Raw genomic sequence first — 19,920 nt, 5'->3', positions numbered from 1 at the left:
CATTTCCCCACTCCTTAAGAACCTCCACCTCCATATCATACAGAAACTCCTTACCATGGGCTTTAAAGGACTCAATCACCTTGCCCACCCACTTTGCCTCCCTGATTTCCTATTACAACCCAGCCTGCTCATTTCCCTCCCCGAAAACCAACCTACTCACTGTACCTAGATTTGATTTATCTCACCGGTAACTCCCTGCCCCTTCCTGTCTGACAGAAGACAGACTTCGCTCTTCCTACCTTCAAAGCCTTATTAAAAACACATCTCCCCAGAGGCTTTCCCCAACTAAGCCCTCATTTCCTCTTCTCCTACTCCCTTCTGCACCACCCTTTCAGTAGGATTTGCACCCTTTATTCACCCCTTCCTGAACCCCATAGCACTCATGCGCATATCCATAATTTATTTATTTATATTAATGTCCGTCCCCTTTATTTATTTATATTAATAATAATAATAATAATAATAATATTTGTTAAGCACTTACTATATGTCAAGCACTGTTCTAAGCCCCTGAGGGATACAAAGTGATCAGGGTGTCCCACGTGGGGCTCACAGCCTTCATCCCCATTTTACAGATGAGGTCACTAAGGCACAGAGAAATGAAGTGACTTGCCCATGGTCACACAGCTGACAAGTGGTAGCGTGGCTGGAGAAGCAGCGTGGCTCAGTGGAAAGAGCCCGGGCTTCGGAGTCAGAGGTCATGAGTTCGACTCCCGGCTCTGCCACTTGTCAGCTATGTGACTGTGGGCAAGTCACTTCACTTCTCTGTGCCTCAGTTCCCTCATCTGTAAAATGGGGATTAAAAGTGTGTGAGCCCCACGTGGGACAACCTGATTACCCTGTATCTCCCCCAGTGCTTAGAACAGTGCTTGGCACCTAGTAAGTGCTTAACAAATACCAACATTATTAAATGGTAGAGTCGGGATTAGAACCCATGACCTCTGACTCCCAAACCCGGGCTCTTTGCACTGAGACACGCTGCTTCCCCTTCTAGTCTGTAAGTTTATTGTGGACAGAGAACATTTTTAGCAACTCTGTTGTATCATACTCTCCCAAGCACTTAGTACAGTGCTCTGCACACAGTAAGCTCTGCTATTGACTGATTGATTGATTAAAGAAATAGGATTCAATCCCCCATTTGACAGATGAGGAAACTGAGGCCCAGAGTACTTAAGTGGGTTGCCCAAGGTCATTCAGCAGACAAATGGTAGAGGTGGGATTAGAACTCAGGCCCTCTTACTGCCAGGCCCATGCTCTTTTCACTAGGCCATGCTTCTTGTCTATCTTTTTCTCTGCCTAGTGGAATTTTGCTGCCTGTCTGGTTCAGTGAGCACCCACTCGTAAATACTATAAAATAAAAATGACTAATTTCAAAAAAACCCCCAAATCACAAAGAATTAGGGAACACACGTAGACTCTCTTTATTCAAAGAGGGATGTCAAATACTGGGGCGCCTGACCTTTGCCATAATAAACTAGAGTGATGTCATTTGTATCAATATAGATGGATTTGGGGAAAAAAATGTAAAAAAACCCACTTGAGTGCCGTACACTAAAAAGTGTTTGAGAACGTTCAAAATGAAAATGGAAATCTCAGAGGAAATCTGCCACCATTCTCAAGTGTTGGTGCATGGCTTGAGGCAAATTCTTGAATTTCAGAATCTCCGGGTGGGAACTGAGCCTGAAAAACTCAATTAGCCCTCCCCTTCCTCCTGGCCCCCAGGGGGAAATCAGGTGATAAGATATCTTACTCTTAAAGACCTCTAAAGAAGAAGATCCCTCAATTTTCCTAGGTAGCCCATTCCAATGATTAACAAGACTCATTGCACAGAGCCTCCTCCTTCCAATTTAAATTGCTCATTCTGCAGTTTAAGCCTAGCTCCATTTGTTCTGTTCTCAAGAAAGCCGATAACCACCCAAGGCTAAGGGTCAGTTAATCAATCGTATTTATTGAGCGCTTATTGGGTGCACTCGGGAGACTACAACATAAGGGATTTAGTAGATATGTTGTCTGTTCCTTGCCCACAAGGAGTTTACAATCTAGAAGGGGAGGCAAACATTAAAATGAATTACAGATATGTATGTAAGTGCTGTGGGGCCGAGGGTAGGATGAATAAAAGATATAAATCCATGTGCAAGAGTAAGGCAGAAGGAAGGAATAGGGGAAATGAGGGCTTAGATGGAGAAGGCCTCTTGCAGGAGATGATTTTCATAAGGCTTTGAAGGTGGGGAGGGAGTTCCAGGCAAGGGGGTAGATTTAGGCAAGAGGATGGCCACAAGATAGACGAGACTGATGTACAGTGAGAAGGTTAGCATTAGAGAAGTGTGCGGGCTGGGTTGTGGTAGGAGAGCAGTGAGGTTAGGTAGGAAGGGGCAAGGTGACTGAGTGCTTTAAGGCCAGTGGTAAGGAGTTTCTGTTTGATGGGACAGTGGAAGATCAACCACTGGAGGGTCTTGAGGGGTGAGGAAGCACGAACTGAATGGTCTTGTGGAAAAATGATCCGGGCAGCAGCGGAAATATGGACGGGAGTGGGGAGAAAACAGGAGGCGGGGAGGTCAGCCAGGAGGCTGACACAGTGGTCAGAGACGTCCTCCTCCTCTCACCAGAGACCCTGCTGCTCTCTTCTTCCCCAGTCCCAGGGACAATGCCCTCTTCCTCAGTCCCCCTTTCCCCCCAGTTCAGATCAAATCCTTACTCCGAGGGACAGGAGAACTCCCACCAAGGGTTTCGACCCCTCCATGGAGCTGTGGGCAGCGGAGATGGGGCAGGGAGGATCTGGCAGAGAAGCAGCGTGGCTCAGTCAAAGAGCCCGGGCTTGGGAGTCAGAAGTCATGGGTTCTAATGCCGCCTCTACCACTAGACTGCTGTATGACCTTGGGCAAGTCACTTAACTTCTCTGTGCCTCAGTGACCTCATCTGTAAAAATGGGGATTAAAAAATGTGAGCCCCACCTGGGACAATCCGATCACCCTGTATCTCCCCCAGCGCTTAGAACAGTGCTCAGCACATAGTAAGCGTTTAACAAATGCCATAATTATGATTATTATAGGTCTGCTACACGGTAATTGGTCATCACTTTCTGACTGGGATTTTCGGGCTGGTAAAGCTATGACTGTGGTAGACAGAACCTGACAGGTGTCGGAAGATAGGAGTTCTAGAGTCCCTGAGATATCGATATCCGGAATTATCTTTTGCTGTTTCCATCTCCCCCGGAAGCCCGACGGCTGCCCGGAGCTGCAGATCACATACACACGTGAGGCTGTTTTGACCACAGGGAAAGGCCAAGCACGGAGGGACAAATGGCAATCCCACTTTGATAGTTTTCAGGCCACAGGGACGTGATCTTTTTCAACCCCCTGGATGAGGCATACATTATGATCCTGGATTGTTTTGTGCCAATATTGCACACAACTAGTCTTTCTCAACGTGATTTTTTTCAGTGTCTTCTCTCCACTGTACTATCACACACATTTTTGTTCCTGTCAAACTCCAGTTTACCAAGAATGCTTTGAAGTCCTGGTCCTATTGAGGATTCCTTATTTTCCACAGCCAAAGTGAATCAATGGGTGGAGCCTCTGGGACCAGGAGTTTCAGGGATGAGACCCCCCAAAAGCCAGGAAAGACTCAAAGGAAGAGACAGAGTAAGAAAATGTTGAATTTCTCAATTGCTTTATTTTTCCTAAGAGCTGTCCCCAAACCTCTCTTTTATCTCCAAAGCATTGCTGTGAGATAGAGAAGACAGATATATTTCCTCTTTAACAGATGAGGGAACTGACTTAATAGTAGTAATAATAATCATAACAACCGTGGTATTTGTTCAGTGCTTACTATGTCCCGAGCACTGTATTAAGGGCTGAGTTAGAACCACGATAAAGTCGGCCACAGGCCCTGTCGCACATGGGACTCAGAGTCCGGAGGGGAGGGAGAACAGGTATTGATTCCCCATTTTACAGATGAGGAAACTGAGGCACAGAGAAGTTAAGTGACTTGCCCCAAGTCACAGAATGGGTACTTTGAATATGAAGCCTGGGCTCTTTCCATGAAGCCAGACTGCTTCTGCTCCATCCCAACTGCTTAGTAGAGACCTCTGTACACAGAGGGTGCTCAGTAACTACTATTGATTGTGTTCCTAAATGACCCACATAACAACTTTACCTAAATTCCTCCACTTCAAATAATGGTCATAAATTAAATGACCCACATAACAACCTTGCCTAAATTCCCCCGCTTCACATAATGGTCATCAATTAAGTTGTTTAGCTGGGAAGAAGCAAGATATGTGAATGAACTAATCATAGATTCCCCAGGTATGACTGTAGAGTTATTCATACCAGAATTTTAATTGATGGCATTGCATCCCATGCAATAGAAGAGAAGCTCAGTAATACCTCAGTAACACAATAACTCAATGAATGTGATTGATTGATTGATTGACTTTTGTTTTTTCCTTTTTTCTATATCTAATAACGTTTAGATGGGGTGGGCCAACAGACAACAGAGGGAATAAAGAAACCAGTTTGAGCTGAGACAAATGCCTATTTTATTTTGGAGAACATGATCCTGAATATGCAATGGTCCTTCCTATTCAAACAACAACATTCCTGAGGATGAGATCCCATCCACATGTGCTGGTGGGTCTGAAAAGATGAACGTGTAACCTACAATCCACTCCACATTATGGATTCCTGTGAATTCGCCAAGCCTAGTGTCTCTCTTCCCTTTCTAATTTGCTTCTTGGGCTCTTCCTCAGGCCTCTAATCAAAAAGAACAACCCCTTTCTCAATGGCCACCTATCCAGTCATTCCTGTTGTCTTAATAATTCTATGCTCTGTATGTTCTTTGAAACAAAAGCTTTACTAGATCTTTTAAAAATGTTTGCTCTGCCCTCCCACCCCTCCACCCCCCATTTCCGTTTACCGCACAGTAGATACTTGTGTATTCTGCTGTCAACTCTACACTGTAAGCTCACTGTGGGCAGGGAATGTGTCTGTTTATTGTTATATTGTTCTCCCCCAAGCACATAGTACAGTGCTCTGCACACAGTGAACGCTCCATGAATATGACTGAATGAATGAATGAATGATTGAACAACTATTCCCCTACCAAAAGTAACAGCAATGACACTGGGCAATCTACTGAATATAGGGAACTCTACTAAGTACTTGGAAAGTACAAAAGATGCAGAAGAACGGTTCACTGTCCACAAGGACACAAGGAGCTTATATTTTAAGGGGGGAGATGGGCCCAGAAAAGCAGCGGAGTCAGAATCAAACAGTCAATCAGCAGTTTTTATTAAGCCGTTACTATGTGCAGAGGACTGTACTAAGTGGTTGGGAGAGTACAGTACGCTAGAGCTCGTAGACACCATTCTTGCCCCCCAGGAATTTACAGTCGAGCAAGGGAAATACAGTCCACTTCTCGAATCGAATATTCATCTGAACACAAGTGCCGAGAATGGGCATAAATAAAGACACCAGTCCAAGAGGCGGCTGAGGGGTTGATAAGATCTGAGGTGCTGATCATTCGTTCTCCATCTGTTTCCCCCAAGTTGTGAAAACATCCTTTCTGAAAAACAGAACAAGTTGCTTGTGCTCTTCAGGGAAGGATACTCCCAGAGCATCCCTTCCACTTAGCAACAACAAAAGTGAGAATTACTTAAACATCGAGGTGATCAGTGTTGAAATTATGTCCCTTGACAGCTACCTAGGACCTCGAAGTGACCCAGATGCAAATCTGGAAGTCCAGGCATTCACTCAATCACTCAGTGGTATTTTTGAGAGCTCGCTGTTTGCAGAACACTGTACTAAGTAGTTGGGAAATACAGTAAGATGGAGTTGGTAGACTTGATACCTGCCTTTGAAGACTTTGAGATTAAGTGGGCTTTGGGGGAGCTGCTCTTGACACAGTCTCTGTAGTAGGGAAATCAATTCAGTACAGACTCCGTAAAGACTCCGAATGGGTACCCTTAAACCTACGGAGCCACAATTGCCAAACTGAATTTCACCCCCGTTCAGGAGGCGCAGAAATCCTACCCGTGTCATCAGTAATTCCTCCAGTATATGAAGACTGTGAGCCCCATGTGGGACATGGACTGTGTCCAACTCGATCAGCTTCTGTCAACCCCAGTGCTTAGTAAAGTGCCCGGCGCATAGTAAGCGCTTAACAAAGACCGTTATACTGGAATTTGGCCAAGTGAGTCCAGCTCTGGGACTGGGCTCCAAAAATGGGCTCACCATCTCATTCACGAAGACGGTTTAAGGTCCACCAGCAACGGGGGCGGGAAGAAGGATCACTGAGATAAAGGACCCAAGAGGAAGGAGAGATGTGACTTAGCACCGGTTCTGAAGTGCTCCCTCAGCTCACCACCTCCTAGCTTACCGAGCTGATTTCCGACTGAGAGCCAACCCACACACTTTCCTTTTCCAGTGCCAACCTATTCACCGAACCTCGATCTCCTCTACCCCTAGCTCACCCTCAATCCCTTGCCCACATCCTCCCTCTGGTCTGGAACTCCCTCTCGCTTCATATCTGACAGAATACCACTCTCCCCACCTTCAAAGCTTGATTAAAATCACATCTCTTCCAAGAGACCTTCCCCACCTAAGCCCTCACTCCCCCTACTTCCTCTCCCTTCTCATTACCTATGCACTTGGAGATTGACCCTTTTAAGCACTTTACATTCACCCCACTCTCAGCCCCACAAGACTTATATAAATATCCATAATTCATTTTAATATCTGTCTCCCTCTCCCGACTCTAAGCTCCCGGGCGGGCAGGGAACCTGTCAACCAACTCTGTTGTATTGTACTCTCCCAAGCGCTTTGCACAGTGCTCTGCACACAGTAAGCGCTCAATAAATACCAAAGCCATCAATCGATGGTATTTATCGAGCTCCTACTGTGGGAAGAGCACTGTACTACGCCCTTGGGCGAGTACAGTACAACAGAGTTGGTAAACCAACTCCGTCACCAAATCCTGTTGGTTGAACTTTCAACAACATCATTTAAAATCCGCCCTTTCCTCTCCATCCAAACTGCCGGGATGTTAATCCAAACATTTATCCTGCTTCATTATGGGAAAGCTTCCCTTCATCCGTGACCTGTTCCTGACCCAATCACTGCTCCTCCTTGCCATCAGTAAAACTCAGCTCTCGCCAGATGACAGTCTCCCCTGCCACTCTCTCTAGGGGGGTCTCTTCTTCTCCCACTCCCCCAGACTCCCTGGGAAAAGGGGGGTAGTTGGCTTTCTTCTCGTTCCCCAGTGCCACTTTCCCACCATTCAACCTCCCCCATTCCGCTCTTTCCTTTCTTCTGAAGCCCGTATCTTCCTCCTTGGGGAAGCAGCATGGTGTAGTGGATAGAGCACGGGCCTGGGAGTCAGAAACTCCTGAGTTCTAATCCCGGCTCCACCACTTGCCTGCTGTGTGGCCTTGGGCAAGTCACTTCACTTCTCTGGGCCTCAGTTACCCCTTCTGTAAAATGGGGGTTAAGACTGTGAGCCTCAAGAGGGACAGGGACTGTGTCCAAACTGATTTGCTCGTATCCACTCCAGCACTTAGTACAGTGCTGGGCACACAGTAAGCGCTTAATAAAATACGAAAATTATTATTATTATTACCACCCACTCTGGTTATTATCACCCTCCAGGCCCCACCTCCAACATTTCTGAACGATTTTGATCCCTTTCTCACATTCCTTCTCTCTTCCTTCATGCCTACATTGACGCTCAGGGACTTCAATATCCTTGTTCCTGACGACGCTTCCTCCGTCTGTTTTCTATCACCCCTTAACTCCACTGACCTCCTTCTCCACCCCACCTCATCGACTCACCAACCTGGACACATACTCTATCTCATCATCTCTGCCAATACCTGCCTTCTCTCCCAAACACCCGCTCCCCACCAGTCGGTCCTGTTGCCTCACAGAGACCTCCGTTCTTTTGACCCAATCCGATTTTCTCAAGTCATCATGTCCCATGTAGTCTCCATACCCAAATACCTTCCCTTGGTGGCCAAAGTGATAACCCTCAATACCACCCTCTCTCCTGACTCACTCCCCTATCCCTTTGCCAATCTCAAACCACTCACCCTGGATCACCTCCGCAATCCACCTCCTGCAGTCCTGTGCATGAGCTGCAGAACGCTGCTGGTGGAAATCCAGATATCAGGCCGACCTTGTCCATCACGAGTCCATCCTTGCCAGCTTTAAACTCTGTCCTTTGACCCTCGCCCACATCCTGCCTCTGGCCTGGAATGCCCTCCCTCCTCCAATCCAACAGACAATTACTCTCCCCAACTTCAAAGCCTTATTCAAGGCACATTCTCCTCCAACAGGTCTCCCCAGACTCAGCACCCCCGTGTCCTCTTCTCCCACTTCCTTTCGCATCTCCCTGACTTGCGCCCTTTGTTCATCCCCCCTCCCAGCCCCACAGCACTTATGTGAAGATCTGTAATTTATTTATTTATAATGATTCTTGTCTTGTCTCCCCCCCCACCACACCCCGGTCCACCAGACTGTAAGCTCGCTGTGGGCAGTGAATGTGTCTGTTGGTTGTTGAATCGTACTCTCTCAAAGTGCTTAGTATAGTTCATTCATTCATTCATTCATTCGATGGTATTTATTGAGCGCTATGTGCAGAGCACTGTACTAAGCGCTTGGAATGTACAATTCAGCAACAGATAGAGACAATCCCTGCCCATTGACGGACTTACAGTCTAATCGGGGGAGACAGACAGACAAAAACAATAGCAATAAATAGAATCAAGGGGATGTACGTCTCATTGACAAAATAAATAGGGTAATTAAAATATACACAAATGAGCGGATGAGCAGAGTGCTGAGGGGAGGGGAAGGGAGAGGGGGAGGAGCAGAGGGAAAGGGGGGGAAAAGGGGGCTTAGCTGAGGGGAGGTGATTCTACGGTACTCCCCCAAGTGCTTAACACAGTGCTCTGCGCACAGTAAGCACTCAATAAATATGACTGACAGTGCTCTGCACACACTAAGCGCCCAACAAATATGAGTGAATAAATGAATATCTAACAGACAACTACTTTCTCCCCCTTCGATGGCTTATTGAAGGCACATCTCCTCTCCGGCTTTCCCTCCCGAAGCCTTCCTTTCCTCTTCTCCTATTCCCTTCTGCGTTGCCTTCATTTGCTCCCTTTATTCATCCTCTCTCCGTCCCATAGCACTTAGGTGCGTATCTGTAATTTATGTATTTGCATTGATTCATGTCTGTCTCCCCGCCCCAGACTGTAAGCTCACTGTGGGCAGGGAATATTGTTATATTCCGTTATATTGTTGTACTGTACTCTCTCAAGCGCCTAATACAGTGCTCTGCACACAGTAAGCACTCAATAGATACAATTGATTGAGCGGACCGAAAACTGATAAGAGCAGAAAAAAGAAGTCACCCAGATGAAACAGGAATAGCGGGTGGAACAGAAAAAAGGGGGCTCAAGAAATAGCTCTTTTTTGGAAAGGGGGCGGCTGAAAGGACAAGTGACTTTTATTTCTTTAACAATATTTGTTAAGCACTCATCACTGAACTAAGCACTGGGGTAGATACAAGGTAATCAGGTTGGACACAGTCCACGTCCCACAAGGGGCTCCCAGTCTTAATCCTCATTTGACAGAGCAGCGGCACGGTATGGTGGCCAGGGCACAGGCCTGGGAGTCAGAAGGTGGTGGGTTCTAATCCTGACTCTGTCACTTGTCTGCTCTGTAACCTTCGGCGAGTCGCTTCACTTCTTCGTGCCTCGGTTCCCTCATCTGTAAAATGGGGAAGGAGACCGTGGGTCCGGGGTGGGGACTGTGACCAACCCGATTTGCTTGCTGCTTGGATTCACCCCAGCGCCGAGTAGAGTGCCTGGCACACAGTGAGCGCTAACCAAATACGACAGTTAGTATTATTTCAGATGAGGTAACCGAGGCACAGAGGAGATGCGTGACTTGCCCAAGGTCACCCAGCAGACAAGTGGCGGAGCCGGGATCTTTGAGGCCCGGCCCCTCCATCCGAATCCGAACTGATCCTTAAGAAAACCCTCCAGGCCTCAGACTTCTGCCTGATGGTTTGGGAGTTGTGACAAGGCGTTGAGGCCAGGGCCAGCGCTGGCCCTCTTGGAAAAGTGCCAAGCAAGAGGCAATAATCTCACTTGCCCCGAAGGGAGGGCCCCGCCAGGTTGGCACGGGCGGCCGGGAAGGCTTCCTTTTCAGCCTGACTGCAAAACTCCGGCTGGGGCCGTCGACGAGCGGTGATAATGTTGGCATTTGTTAAGCGCTTACTCTGTGCCGAGCACTGTTCTAATAATAATAATAATAATAATAATAATGTTGGTATTTGTTAAGCGCTCACTATGTGCAGAGCACTGTTCTAAGCACTGGGGTAGACACGGGGGAATCAGGTTGTCCCCCGTGGGGCTCACGGTCTTTATCTCCATTTTACAGATGAGGGAACTGAGGCACAGAGAAGTGAAGTGACTTGCCCACAGTCACACAGCTGACAAGTGGCAGAGTGGGATTCGAACTCATAACCCCTGACTCCAAAGCCCATGCTCTTTCCACTGAGCCGCGCTGCTTCTCTGCGCTGGGTTAGATACAGGGTAATCAGGTTGTCCCCCGTGGGGCTCACAGTCTTCATCCCCATTTTCCAGACGAGGTCACTGAGGCACCGAGGAGTCAAGCGAGTTGCCCCAAGTCACACAGCTGACAGGTGGCGGAGGCGGAATTAGTAATAATAATGTTGGCATTTGTTAAGCGCTTACTACTAATAATGATGGCATTTGTAAAGCGCTTACTATGTGCAAAGCACTGTTCTGAGCGCTGGGGGGGATACAAGGTGATCAGGTTGTCCCACGTGGGGCGCACAGCCCTCATCCCCATTTGACAGATGAGGCAAATGCGACTCAGAGAAGTGAAGTGACTTGCCCAAAGTCACACAGCTGACAAGTGGTGGAGCCGGGATTAGAACCCATGACCTCTGACTCCCAAGCCGGGGCTCTTTCCACTGGGCCACGCTACTCTGTGCCTGGCACTGTTCTAAGCGCTGGGGGAGACACTCGGTGATCAGGTTGTCCCACGTGGGGCTCACGGTCTTCATCCCCATTTTCCAGATGAGGTCACTGAGGCCCAGGGAAGTGAAGTGACTTGTCCAAGGTCACACAGCAGACGAGTAAACTAGATTTTTCAACTGGACTCCCACTGTGTCCATCTGTCTGGGCCCCCTTGCCCCTCCTCTTCATTCATTCATTCATTCAATAGTATTTATTGAGCGCTTACTATGTGCAGAGCACTGTACTAAGCGCTTGGAATGGACAATTTGTTCAATCAGTCGAATATATTTACTTTTTAGACTGCGAGCCCATCACGGGACAGGGATGCCCTCTCTTGTGGCCGAACTGTCCATTCCCGGCGCTTAGTCCACTGCTCTGCACCTCGCCAGCGCTCGATAAATGAGAAGAGCGTGGCTCAGTGAGAAGCAGCGTGGCTCATAATAACAATAATAATGTTGGTATTTGTTAAGCGCTTACTACGTGCAGAGCACTGTTCTAAGCGCTGGGGTCGATACAGGGTAATCAGGTTGTCCCACGTGAGGCTCACAGTCTTCATCCCCATTTTACAGATGAGGGAACCGAGGCACAGAGAAGTGAAGTGACTGGCCCAAAGTCACCCAGCTGACAAGGGGCAGATCCGGGATTCGAACCCATGATCTCTGACTCCAAAGCCCGTGCTCTTTCCACTGAGCCATGCTATTCTCAATACTATCACTGACTACCATCAATAGATGATCAATAGACTATTCTCAATACTATCACTATCATCAATAGATGATCGCTAGACTATTCTCAATACTATTACTGACTACCATCAATAGATGATCGATAGACTATTCTCAATACTATCATTGACTACCATCAATAGATGATCGCTAGACTCTTCTCAATACTATCACTATCATCAATAGGTGATGGATAGACTCTTCTCAACACTATCACTACCATCAATAGATGATCGATAGACTATTCTCAATACTACCACTACCATCAATAGATGATCGATAGACTATTCTCAATACTATTACTGACTACCATCAATAGACAATAGATAGATTATTCTCAACACTATCACTACCATCAATAGACAATCGATAGACTCTTCTCAACACTATCACTACCATCAATAGATGATCGCTAGACTATTCTCAACAGTATTACTATCATCAATAGATAATGGCTAGACTATTCTCAACACTATCATTACCATCAATAGATGATCGCTAGACTATTCTCAATACTATCATTGACTACCATCAATAGACAATCGATAGACTATTCTCAATACTATCACTACCATCAATAGATGATCACTAGACTATTCTCAACACTATCACTATCATCAATAGATGATCGCTAGACTATTCTCAACACTATCACTACCATCAACAGATGATGGATAGACTCTTCTCAATACTATCACTATCATCAATAGACGATCGATAGACTCTTCTCAATTCTATCACTGACTACCATCAATAGATGATGGATAGACTCTTCTCCATACTATCACTATCATCAATAGACGATCGATAGACTCTTCTCAATACTATCACTACCATCAATAGATGGTCGATAGACTATTCTCAATACTATTACTATCCTCAATAGATGATCGATAGACTCTTCTCAATACTATTGCTGACTACCATCAATAGACGATCGATAGACTCTTCTCAATACTATCACTACCATCAATAGATGATCGCTAGACTCTTCTCCGCACTATCACTACCATCAGTTGATGATCGATAGACTCTTCTCCACCCTATCATTGACTACCATCAATAGACGATGGCTAGACTCTTCTCCATACTATCACTACCATCAATAGATGATCGCTAGACTCTTCTCCGCACTATCACTGCCATCAGTTGATGGTCGATAGACTATTCTCCATACTATTACTACCATCAATAGACGATCGATAGACTCTTCTCCATACTATCACTATCATCAATAGACGATCGATAGACTCTTCTCAATACTATCACTACCATCAATAGATGATCGATAGACTCTTCTCCATACTATCACTATCATCAATAGACGATCGATAGACTCTTCTCAATTCTATCACTGACTACCATCAATAGATGATGGATAGACTCTTCTCAATACTATCACTACCATCAATAGATGATCGCTAGACTCTTCTCAATACTATCACTACCATCAATAGATGATCGCTAGACTCTTCTCAATACTATCACTACCATCAATAGATGATCGATAGACTCTTCTCCATACTATCACTATCATCAATAGACGATCGATAGACTCTTCTCAATTCTATCACTGACTACCATCAATAGACGATGGCTAGACTCTTCTCAGTACTATCACTACCATCAATAGATGATCGCTAGACTCTTCTCCGCACTATCACTACCATCAGTTGATGATCGATAGACTCTTCTCCACCCTATCATTGACTACCATCGATAGACGATCGATAGACTCTTCTCAATTCTATCACTGACTACCATCAATAGACGATGGCTAGACTCTTCTCCATACTATCACTACCATCAATAGACGATGGCTAGACTCTTCTCAGTACTATCACTACCATCAATAGATGATCGCTAGACTCTTCTCCGCACTATCACTACCATCAGTTGATGATCGATAGACTCTTCTCCACCCTATCATTGACTACCATCGATAGATGATCGATAGACTCTTCTCCACCCTATCACTGACTACCATCAATAGATGATGGCTAGACTCTTCTCCATACTATCACTACCATCAATAGATGATCGCTAGACTCTTCTCCATACTATCACTATCATCAATAGACGATCGATAGACTCTTCTCCACCCTATCATTGACTACCATCGATAGACGATGGATAGACTCTTCTCAATTCTATCACTACCATCAATAGATGATCGCTAGACTCTTCTCCGCACTATCACTACCATCAGTTGATGATCGATAGACTCTTCTCCACCCTATCATTGACTACCATCGATAGACGATCGATAGACTCTTCTCAATTCTATCACTGACTACCATCAATAGACGATGGCTAGACTCTTCTCCATACTATCACTACCATCAATAGACGATGGCTAGACTCTTCTCAGTACTATCACTACCATCAATAGATGATCGCTAGACTCTTCTCCGCACTATCACTACCATCAGTTGATGATCGATAGACTCTTCTCCACCCTATCATTGACTACCATCGATAGATGATCGATAGACTCTTCTCCACCCTATCACTGACTACCATCAATAGATGATGGCTAGACTCTTCTCCATACTATCACTACCATCAATAGATGATCGCTAGACTCTTCTCCATACTATCACTATCATCAATAGACGATCGATAGACTCTTCTCCACCCTATCATTGACTACCATCGATAGACGATGGATAGACTCTTCTCAATTCTATCACTACCATCAATAGACGATCGATAGACTCTTCTCCATACTATCACTACCATCAATAGATGATCGCTAGACTCTTCTCCGCACTATCACTACCATCAGTTGATGATCGATAGACTCTTCTCCACCCTATCATTGACTACCATCGATAGATGATCGCTAGACTCTTCTCCATTCTATCACTGACTACCATCAATAGACGATGGCTAGACTCTTCTCCATACTATCACTACCATCAATAGATGATCGATAGACTCTTCTCCATACTATCACTCTCATCAATAGACGATCGATAGTCTCCTTCTCCACACTATCACTACCATCACGAGATGACGGCTAGACTATCGTCAATCCCGTGGAATGGGCGGCCGCCCAAGTGCCGGGGTGGGGATTCGAACCCGGGGCCGCGGCGGCCTCCGGCGGCCCCCGTCCCGCGGCCGTGGCGCGACCCCGCCCGACCCCGCGCGAGACGGGAGGGGGGAGACGGCGTCCAACGGCCGGGGGGGGGGGAGGGGAGGGGACGGGGGGGAGGAGCCCGCCGGCGCAGGCGCGGCCTCCCCTCTCCCCTTCCCGCCCCCCTCCCCGCGCCCTGCGGATGATCGACAGGCGCGGCAGCCAACGGGCGCCGAGCGTCGGGCCGGCCGGGCGGCGGGGAGCGGCCAATGGGGAGGCGGGGAGGGGGCGGGCGCGCGGGGGAAGGGCCAATCAGGGGGCGCCGGCGGGCGGGGAGGGAGGTGTCATGGCGGCGGGGCCATGAGACAAAAGAGGAGCTGAGGAGAGGAGCCGCCGCCGCCGCTTGTGGCGCCGCGCCGTTGGCGGGCGGAGGCGGGTGTCGGCGGGGCCCGGCATGGAGCCGTCCGGGCGCGGCTGACGGTCCCCGCCGCCCTCTCCAGCCCGCCCGCCGGCCGCCCGCCATCGCCATGCCGAGCGGCAGCTCCGCGGCCCTGGCCCTGCCGCCGCCGCCGCCGCCTCCCCCCCCTCCGCCCGACCCCCTCCTGCGGGACCGCCTGGCCGCCCTGGGGCTGGACGAGCCGCTGGGCCGGGACGCCGACCCCCTCCGGACGGCCGGTCCTGACGACGACGACCTGGACGGGGACCTGCTGGAGGACGACGACGACGACGACGACGACGACGACGAGGAGCCGGGCCTGCTGCTGCTGGCGGCCGCCCCGTCGCAGCCGCCCCCCGTCCCCGGCGGGGCCCTGGGGCCGGTCCTGCTGCCCGCCGCCGGCCTGGACGGGCGGGAGGCGGCCGGGGGGTTGTACGGAGGGGACGATCCCCAGGGCGTGATGGCCGCCATGCTGTCCCACGCCTACGGGCCCGCCGGCGGCGGCGGCGGCGGAGGAGGAGGAGGAGGAGCAGCAGGGGCGGCGGCGGCCCTCAACGGCGAGCAGGCCGCCCTGCTGCGGAGGAAGAGCGTCAACACCACCGAGTGCGTCCCCGTGCCCAGCTCCGAGCACGTCGCCGAGATCGTCGGCCGACAGGGTAAGCGCCGCCGCCGCCGCCACATCCCCCCGGACCGGGGCAGGGAGGGCGCGGCGCCGTTAGTACAGCACACACTGAGCGCTCAGTAGATAGGGATGGGGGGAGGCAGGGGAGGCCCAACAATGGGAGTCTCAAACCTGAGGATCGAGAGGGGATTCAGAGTTGGCTGGCGAGGGCCTCGCCGTTAGTACAGCACACAATGAGCGCTCAGTAGATAGGGATATGGGGGGGAGGCCCAACAATGGGAGTCTCAAACCTGAGGATCGAGAGGGGATTCAGAGTTGGGCAGGGAGGGCTTCGCCGTTAGTACAGCACCCAGTGAATGTTCAGTAGATAGGGATATGGGGGGAGGCCAAACAATGGGAGTCTAAAACCTCACGATGGGAGAGGATTCAGAGTTGGGCAGGGAGGGCCTCGCCGTTAGTACAGCACACACTGAGCGCTCAGTAGATAGGGATATGGTGGGAGGCGGGGGAGGCCAAACAGTGGGAGTCTCAAACCTTGGGATCGAGAGAGGATTCAGAGTTGGGCAGGGAGGGCCTCGCTGTTAGTCCAGCACACATTAAGCGCTCAGTAGATAGGGATGATGAGAGGCGGAGGAGCCCAAACAAATGGGAGTCTAAAACCTTAGGATCGAGAGAGGATTCAGAGTTGGGCAGGGAGGGCCTTCGCCGTTAGTACAGCACACACTGAGCGCTCAGTAGATAGGGATGATGAGAGGCGGAGGAGCCCCAACAAATGGGAGTCTAAAACCTTCCTCCCCCCACCCGGATGTGAGAGAGAACGATCGGAGAGGATTCAGAGTTGGGCAGGGAGGGCCTCGCGTTTAGTACAGCACACAATGAGCGCCCAGTAGATAGGGATGGTGGGAGGCGGGGGAGCCCAAACAACGGGACCCTACAACCTTACGATGGGGAGAGGATTCAGAGTTGGGCAGCCAGAGCCTCGCGGTTACTACAGCACACATTAAGCGCTCAGTAAATAGGGATGATGGAAGGGAGGGATGGAGGCAGGGGAGCCCAAACAATGGGACCTTAAAACCTTCCCCCCACCCGGATGTGGGGGGAGAACGATGGGGAGAGGATTCAGAGTTGGGCAGGAAGGGCCTCGCGTTTAGTACAGCACACATTAAGCGCTCAGTAAAGAGAGATGATGGAAGGGAGGCAGGGCGGATCCCAGGGGATGCCCCTGGGATCCCAAACGCCGGGACCGCCCCCCCCCCCCGCCCCGACCGAGAGGCAATTCAGAAGGAGCCCCTGGTTGGACAGGGAGGGTCTCTCTCATTGTCCACTGCAAGCGCCAGGGCCCGTGGTCGGCAGCGAGGGAGGGCTCCAGAAATAACGGTTGAACGAAGGGGGAGTCGGGCGGGGAGCCCTGCCTGGGCAGGTGGTCTAAGGGAACTCGAAATGTCGGGGCCGTTGGGCCTCCGAAGGCGAGGGCGGAATGATAACCCAGGCCTCTTTTAAAGGGCCCCCTCGGATCTTGAGAAAAAAGGCCCCAAAAGATGCCCCGACGGGGGTCACCGACTCGATCCGGTGGACCTCTTGACATAATATTCAGTAAACGGCCTTCTCCTTCCCCCCACCCCCCACTCCTCCCCCCCCCCCCCACCCGCGCCCCAACCCAGCGGATTAACTCCTCCCACCTTGTTCAGACAAAGAGCCTGTGTGTCTTTCAGATTCCAGGAGTTGTGTTGTGGAGGTGGGTAGGGCGGGGCGGAGGGAGGGGAGAGAGGTCCGGAAACCCTTCTAGATTGGGCATCTTTTGACCCAGACCCAGCAGTCCGTCATCAAGAGCGCAGAAAGCCGCCTCGATCTTAAAGGAGAGCCTCGTCTGCCCGAATTCACTCCTCCGAGGTCCAGTCGAAACCAGGCGTGGATGGCCTTAGCCGCGTCGCCCGGGGTCAAGTAAGAGACGAGGGGGCCGCAGCACCCAGCAGCTCCTCTTTGCAAAGTAGCTCCCGAGTAGAGCCAGAGAAGAGGCGTGTCAAAATGGTGGCTTGGGTCTCCCAGGTTTGCCCCCCTCACACCCACCTCTTGGGAATTCTCTGAAATCTAGAGGGAGCGGGGGCTTCGGTCTCTCAGGCTGATGGAGTTGCAGCAGTTCAGCTCAAAGCCGACGAATCTCAGCCGGGAGAGAAACCGTTTCTGTAGTTTAACCTGAAAAACCCACTGGGCGATGCCATCCTTGCTCCATATTTCAAGGTGACTTTTGAGCAGATAGTGGCTGGAGCCGTCGGGGAGCAGAATGAGATCTCAAACATGGCTGCGCCTGGCAGATACAGAGAGAGAGAGGTTTCTGTCTGTGCCACCTCCTCCCCGTATGTCTCGTCGGTATGCCGTGAGTGACATTTAAGGACAGCCCACGAAGGGAAGGGGGACGCTTTTAAGTTCCAGGGTGAGGGGATGTTGGTGGTGCGATGGGGATCCACTTTGAGGGCACATCTTGGATGGTATGGGGCAAGGGACATCTGCAAGCTTTCCTTTATATGGTAAGTGTATTAGAGGTGGAAACGTCGGCCAGTGACTCGCCACTGTTTAAAATGGAAGACTTGTGAAGCATTTCAAAGATCTGAAAATAAGAATTCTTGTTTTATATCCAACAGGTCAAGTCTTGATCTGAAAATAAGAATTCTTGTTTTCTATACAACAGGTCAAGTCTTTCTCTCTAAAGTTCATCAGGGTAGGTGATAGAGTTAAAATGACTGAGTGAATCCCAGATTTCTGTACTTCTTTTTAAATGGTGTGAAGCGGTTACTCCGTGCTAGGCGTTGTACTAAATGATGGGGATAGATACAAGCTGATCAGGCTGGACACAGTCCAGGTCCTACTTGGGGCTCATATAGTCTCTTAATCGGGGGCTCATAGTCTCTTAATCGTCATTTTACAGGCGAGGGAATTGAGGCACAGAGGACTTGCCCTCTTCAAGAGGACTCTTGGGCACGACTTGCCCAAGAGCACCCAGCAGGCAGGTGGGAGAACAGGGATTAAAAACTCAGGTTCTCTGACTCCTAGGCCCCTGTGGGTGTCCGGATCACTTGTGGGGTGGGACAGAGTTTGAACAACCCTTAAGAGCCTCGGTTTTCTTCCTTCTCGAGCTCCACTAAAAGAAATGCAGATGTAAGTCTCAATATAAGGACAATTAAAGTGCAGTCTCAGATCGAGGAGCAGCCAGATCATGCCAAGGAATGTAGAATCAATTTTTCCATTTAGCATGGTAGTCAGCACATTTAAGTAGAACACTCAAAAAACCTAATAACTTAATTTTTGTACCCTTGTGAATTTTGTTTTAGAGCAGTGGTTTATATGTTGGATCTGATGAGTAATTTGTCTTCTCTTGGTGAAGCAGCCTCTTCTCTCCAAGGGTAGGCATCCTCCTGACCTCAGTTTTGTTTTTTGGTTTTTGTTGGGTTTTTTTTTCTTTTTTTTGAGAGCAATGTGGTCCAACCCACCACAAGCCTGTAGATTATTCCTCCTACTGTGTAATTTATGGCAGCCTGCAGACTCTCAACGTGGCCCCCACCCCTAGCTTCTTCCAACTCTGTACTGGGGCTGAGGGAGGGAGGGAATGCAAGCCCCCTTCCACGTTGCTTTGTGTTACTTGGAAGAACTAGTCTGGGCTACAGTCCCAGCTCTGTTCCTAGGAGGGTGGCTGTGAGCAGGAGACTGTAGAGAGCCAAAGCTATCCTTCCCCATCTTGAGAGACGGTCAGCTGGGAGGAACAGGGATTCCCTCCTCCCCGAAAACTTGAACCGCCTGACTGGTAGTGGGGGATGCCCCTTCTGGCGTCTACCACCCGAGGGGTGAAGCTGGCTACGAGTGGGGGGGGGCTGTGCCTCTCTGCTCCCGGAGAGAGGCCAAGTCATATTAATGTCCATCTCCCCCTCTGGACTGTAAGCTCCTGATGGGCAGGGAACATGTCGGCTAATTCCGTTGTATCGTCCCCTCCCAAGAGCTCAGACCGGTGCTCTGTAC

General features: G+C 49.5%; 1 protein-coding gene across 1 annotated transcript in view; it reads left to right on the top strand.

Moving 5' to 3' along the window:
* Positions 1–15,366: 15,366 nt before the first annotated feature.
* MEX3C (mex-3 RNA binding family member C) overlaps positions 15,367–19,920 on the top strand; it is a 31,024-nt gene continuing 26,470 nt past the window's right edge. Inside the window, exon 1 of the mRNA XM_029060488.2 lies at positions 15,367–15,946. Within this exon, the coding sequence (XP_028916321.1) occupies positions 15,382–15,946 (565 nt within the window). The 5' untranslated portion in view covers positions 15,367–15,381. The remainder of the gene's footprint in view (positions 15,947–19,920) is intronic.

Source organism: Ornithorhynchus anatinus, chromosome 3 (assembly GCF_004115215.2).
Source record: "Ornithorhynchus anatinus isolate Pmale09 chromosome 3, mOrnAna1.pri.v4, whole genome shotgun sequence".
NCBI lineage: Eukaryota > Metazoa > Chordata > Mammalia > Monotremata > Ornithorhynchidae > Ornithorhynchus > Ornithorhynchus anatinus.
The sequence above is the reverse complement of the archived record's forward strand: the minus strand, read 5'-3'. Positions and strand labels throughout refer to the sequence as shown.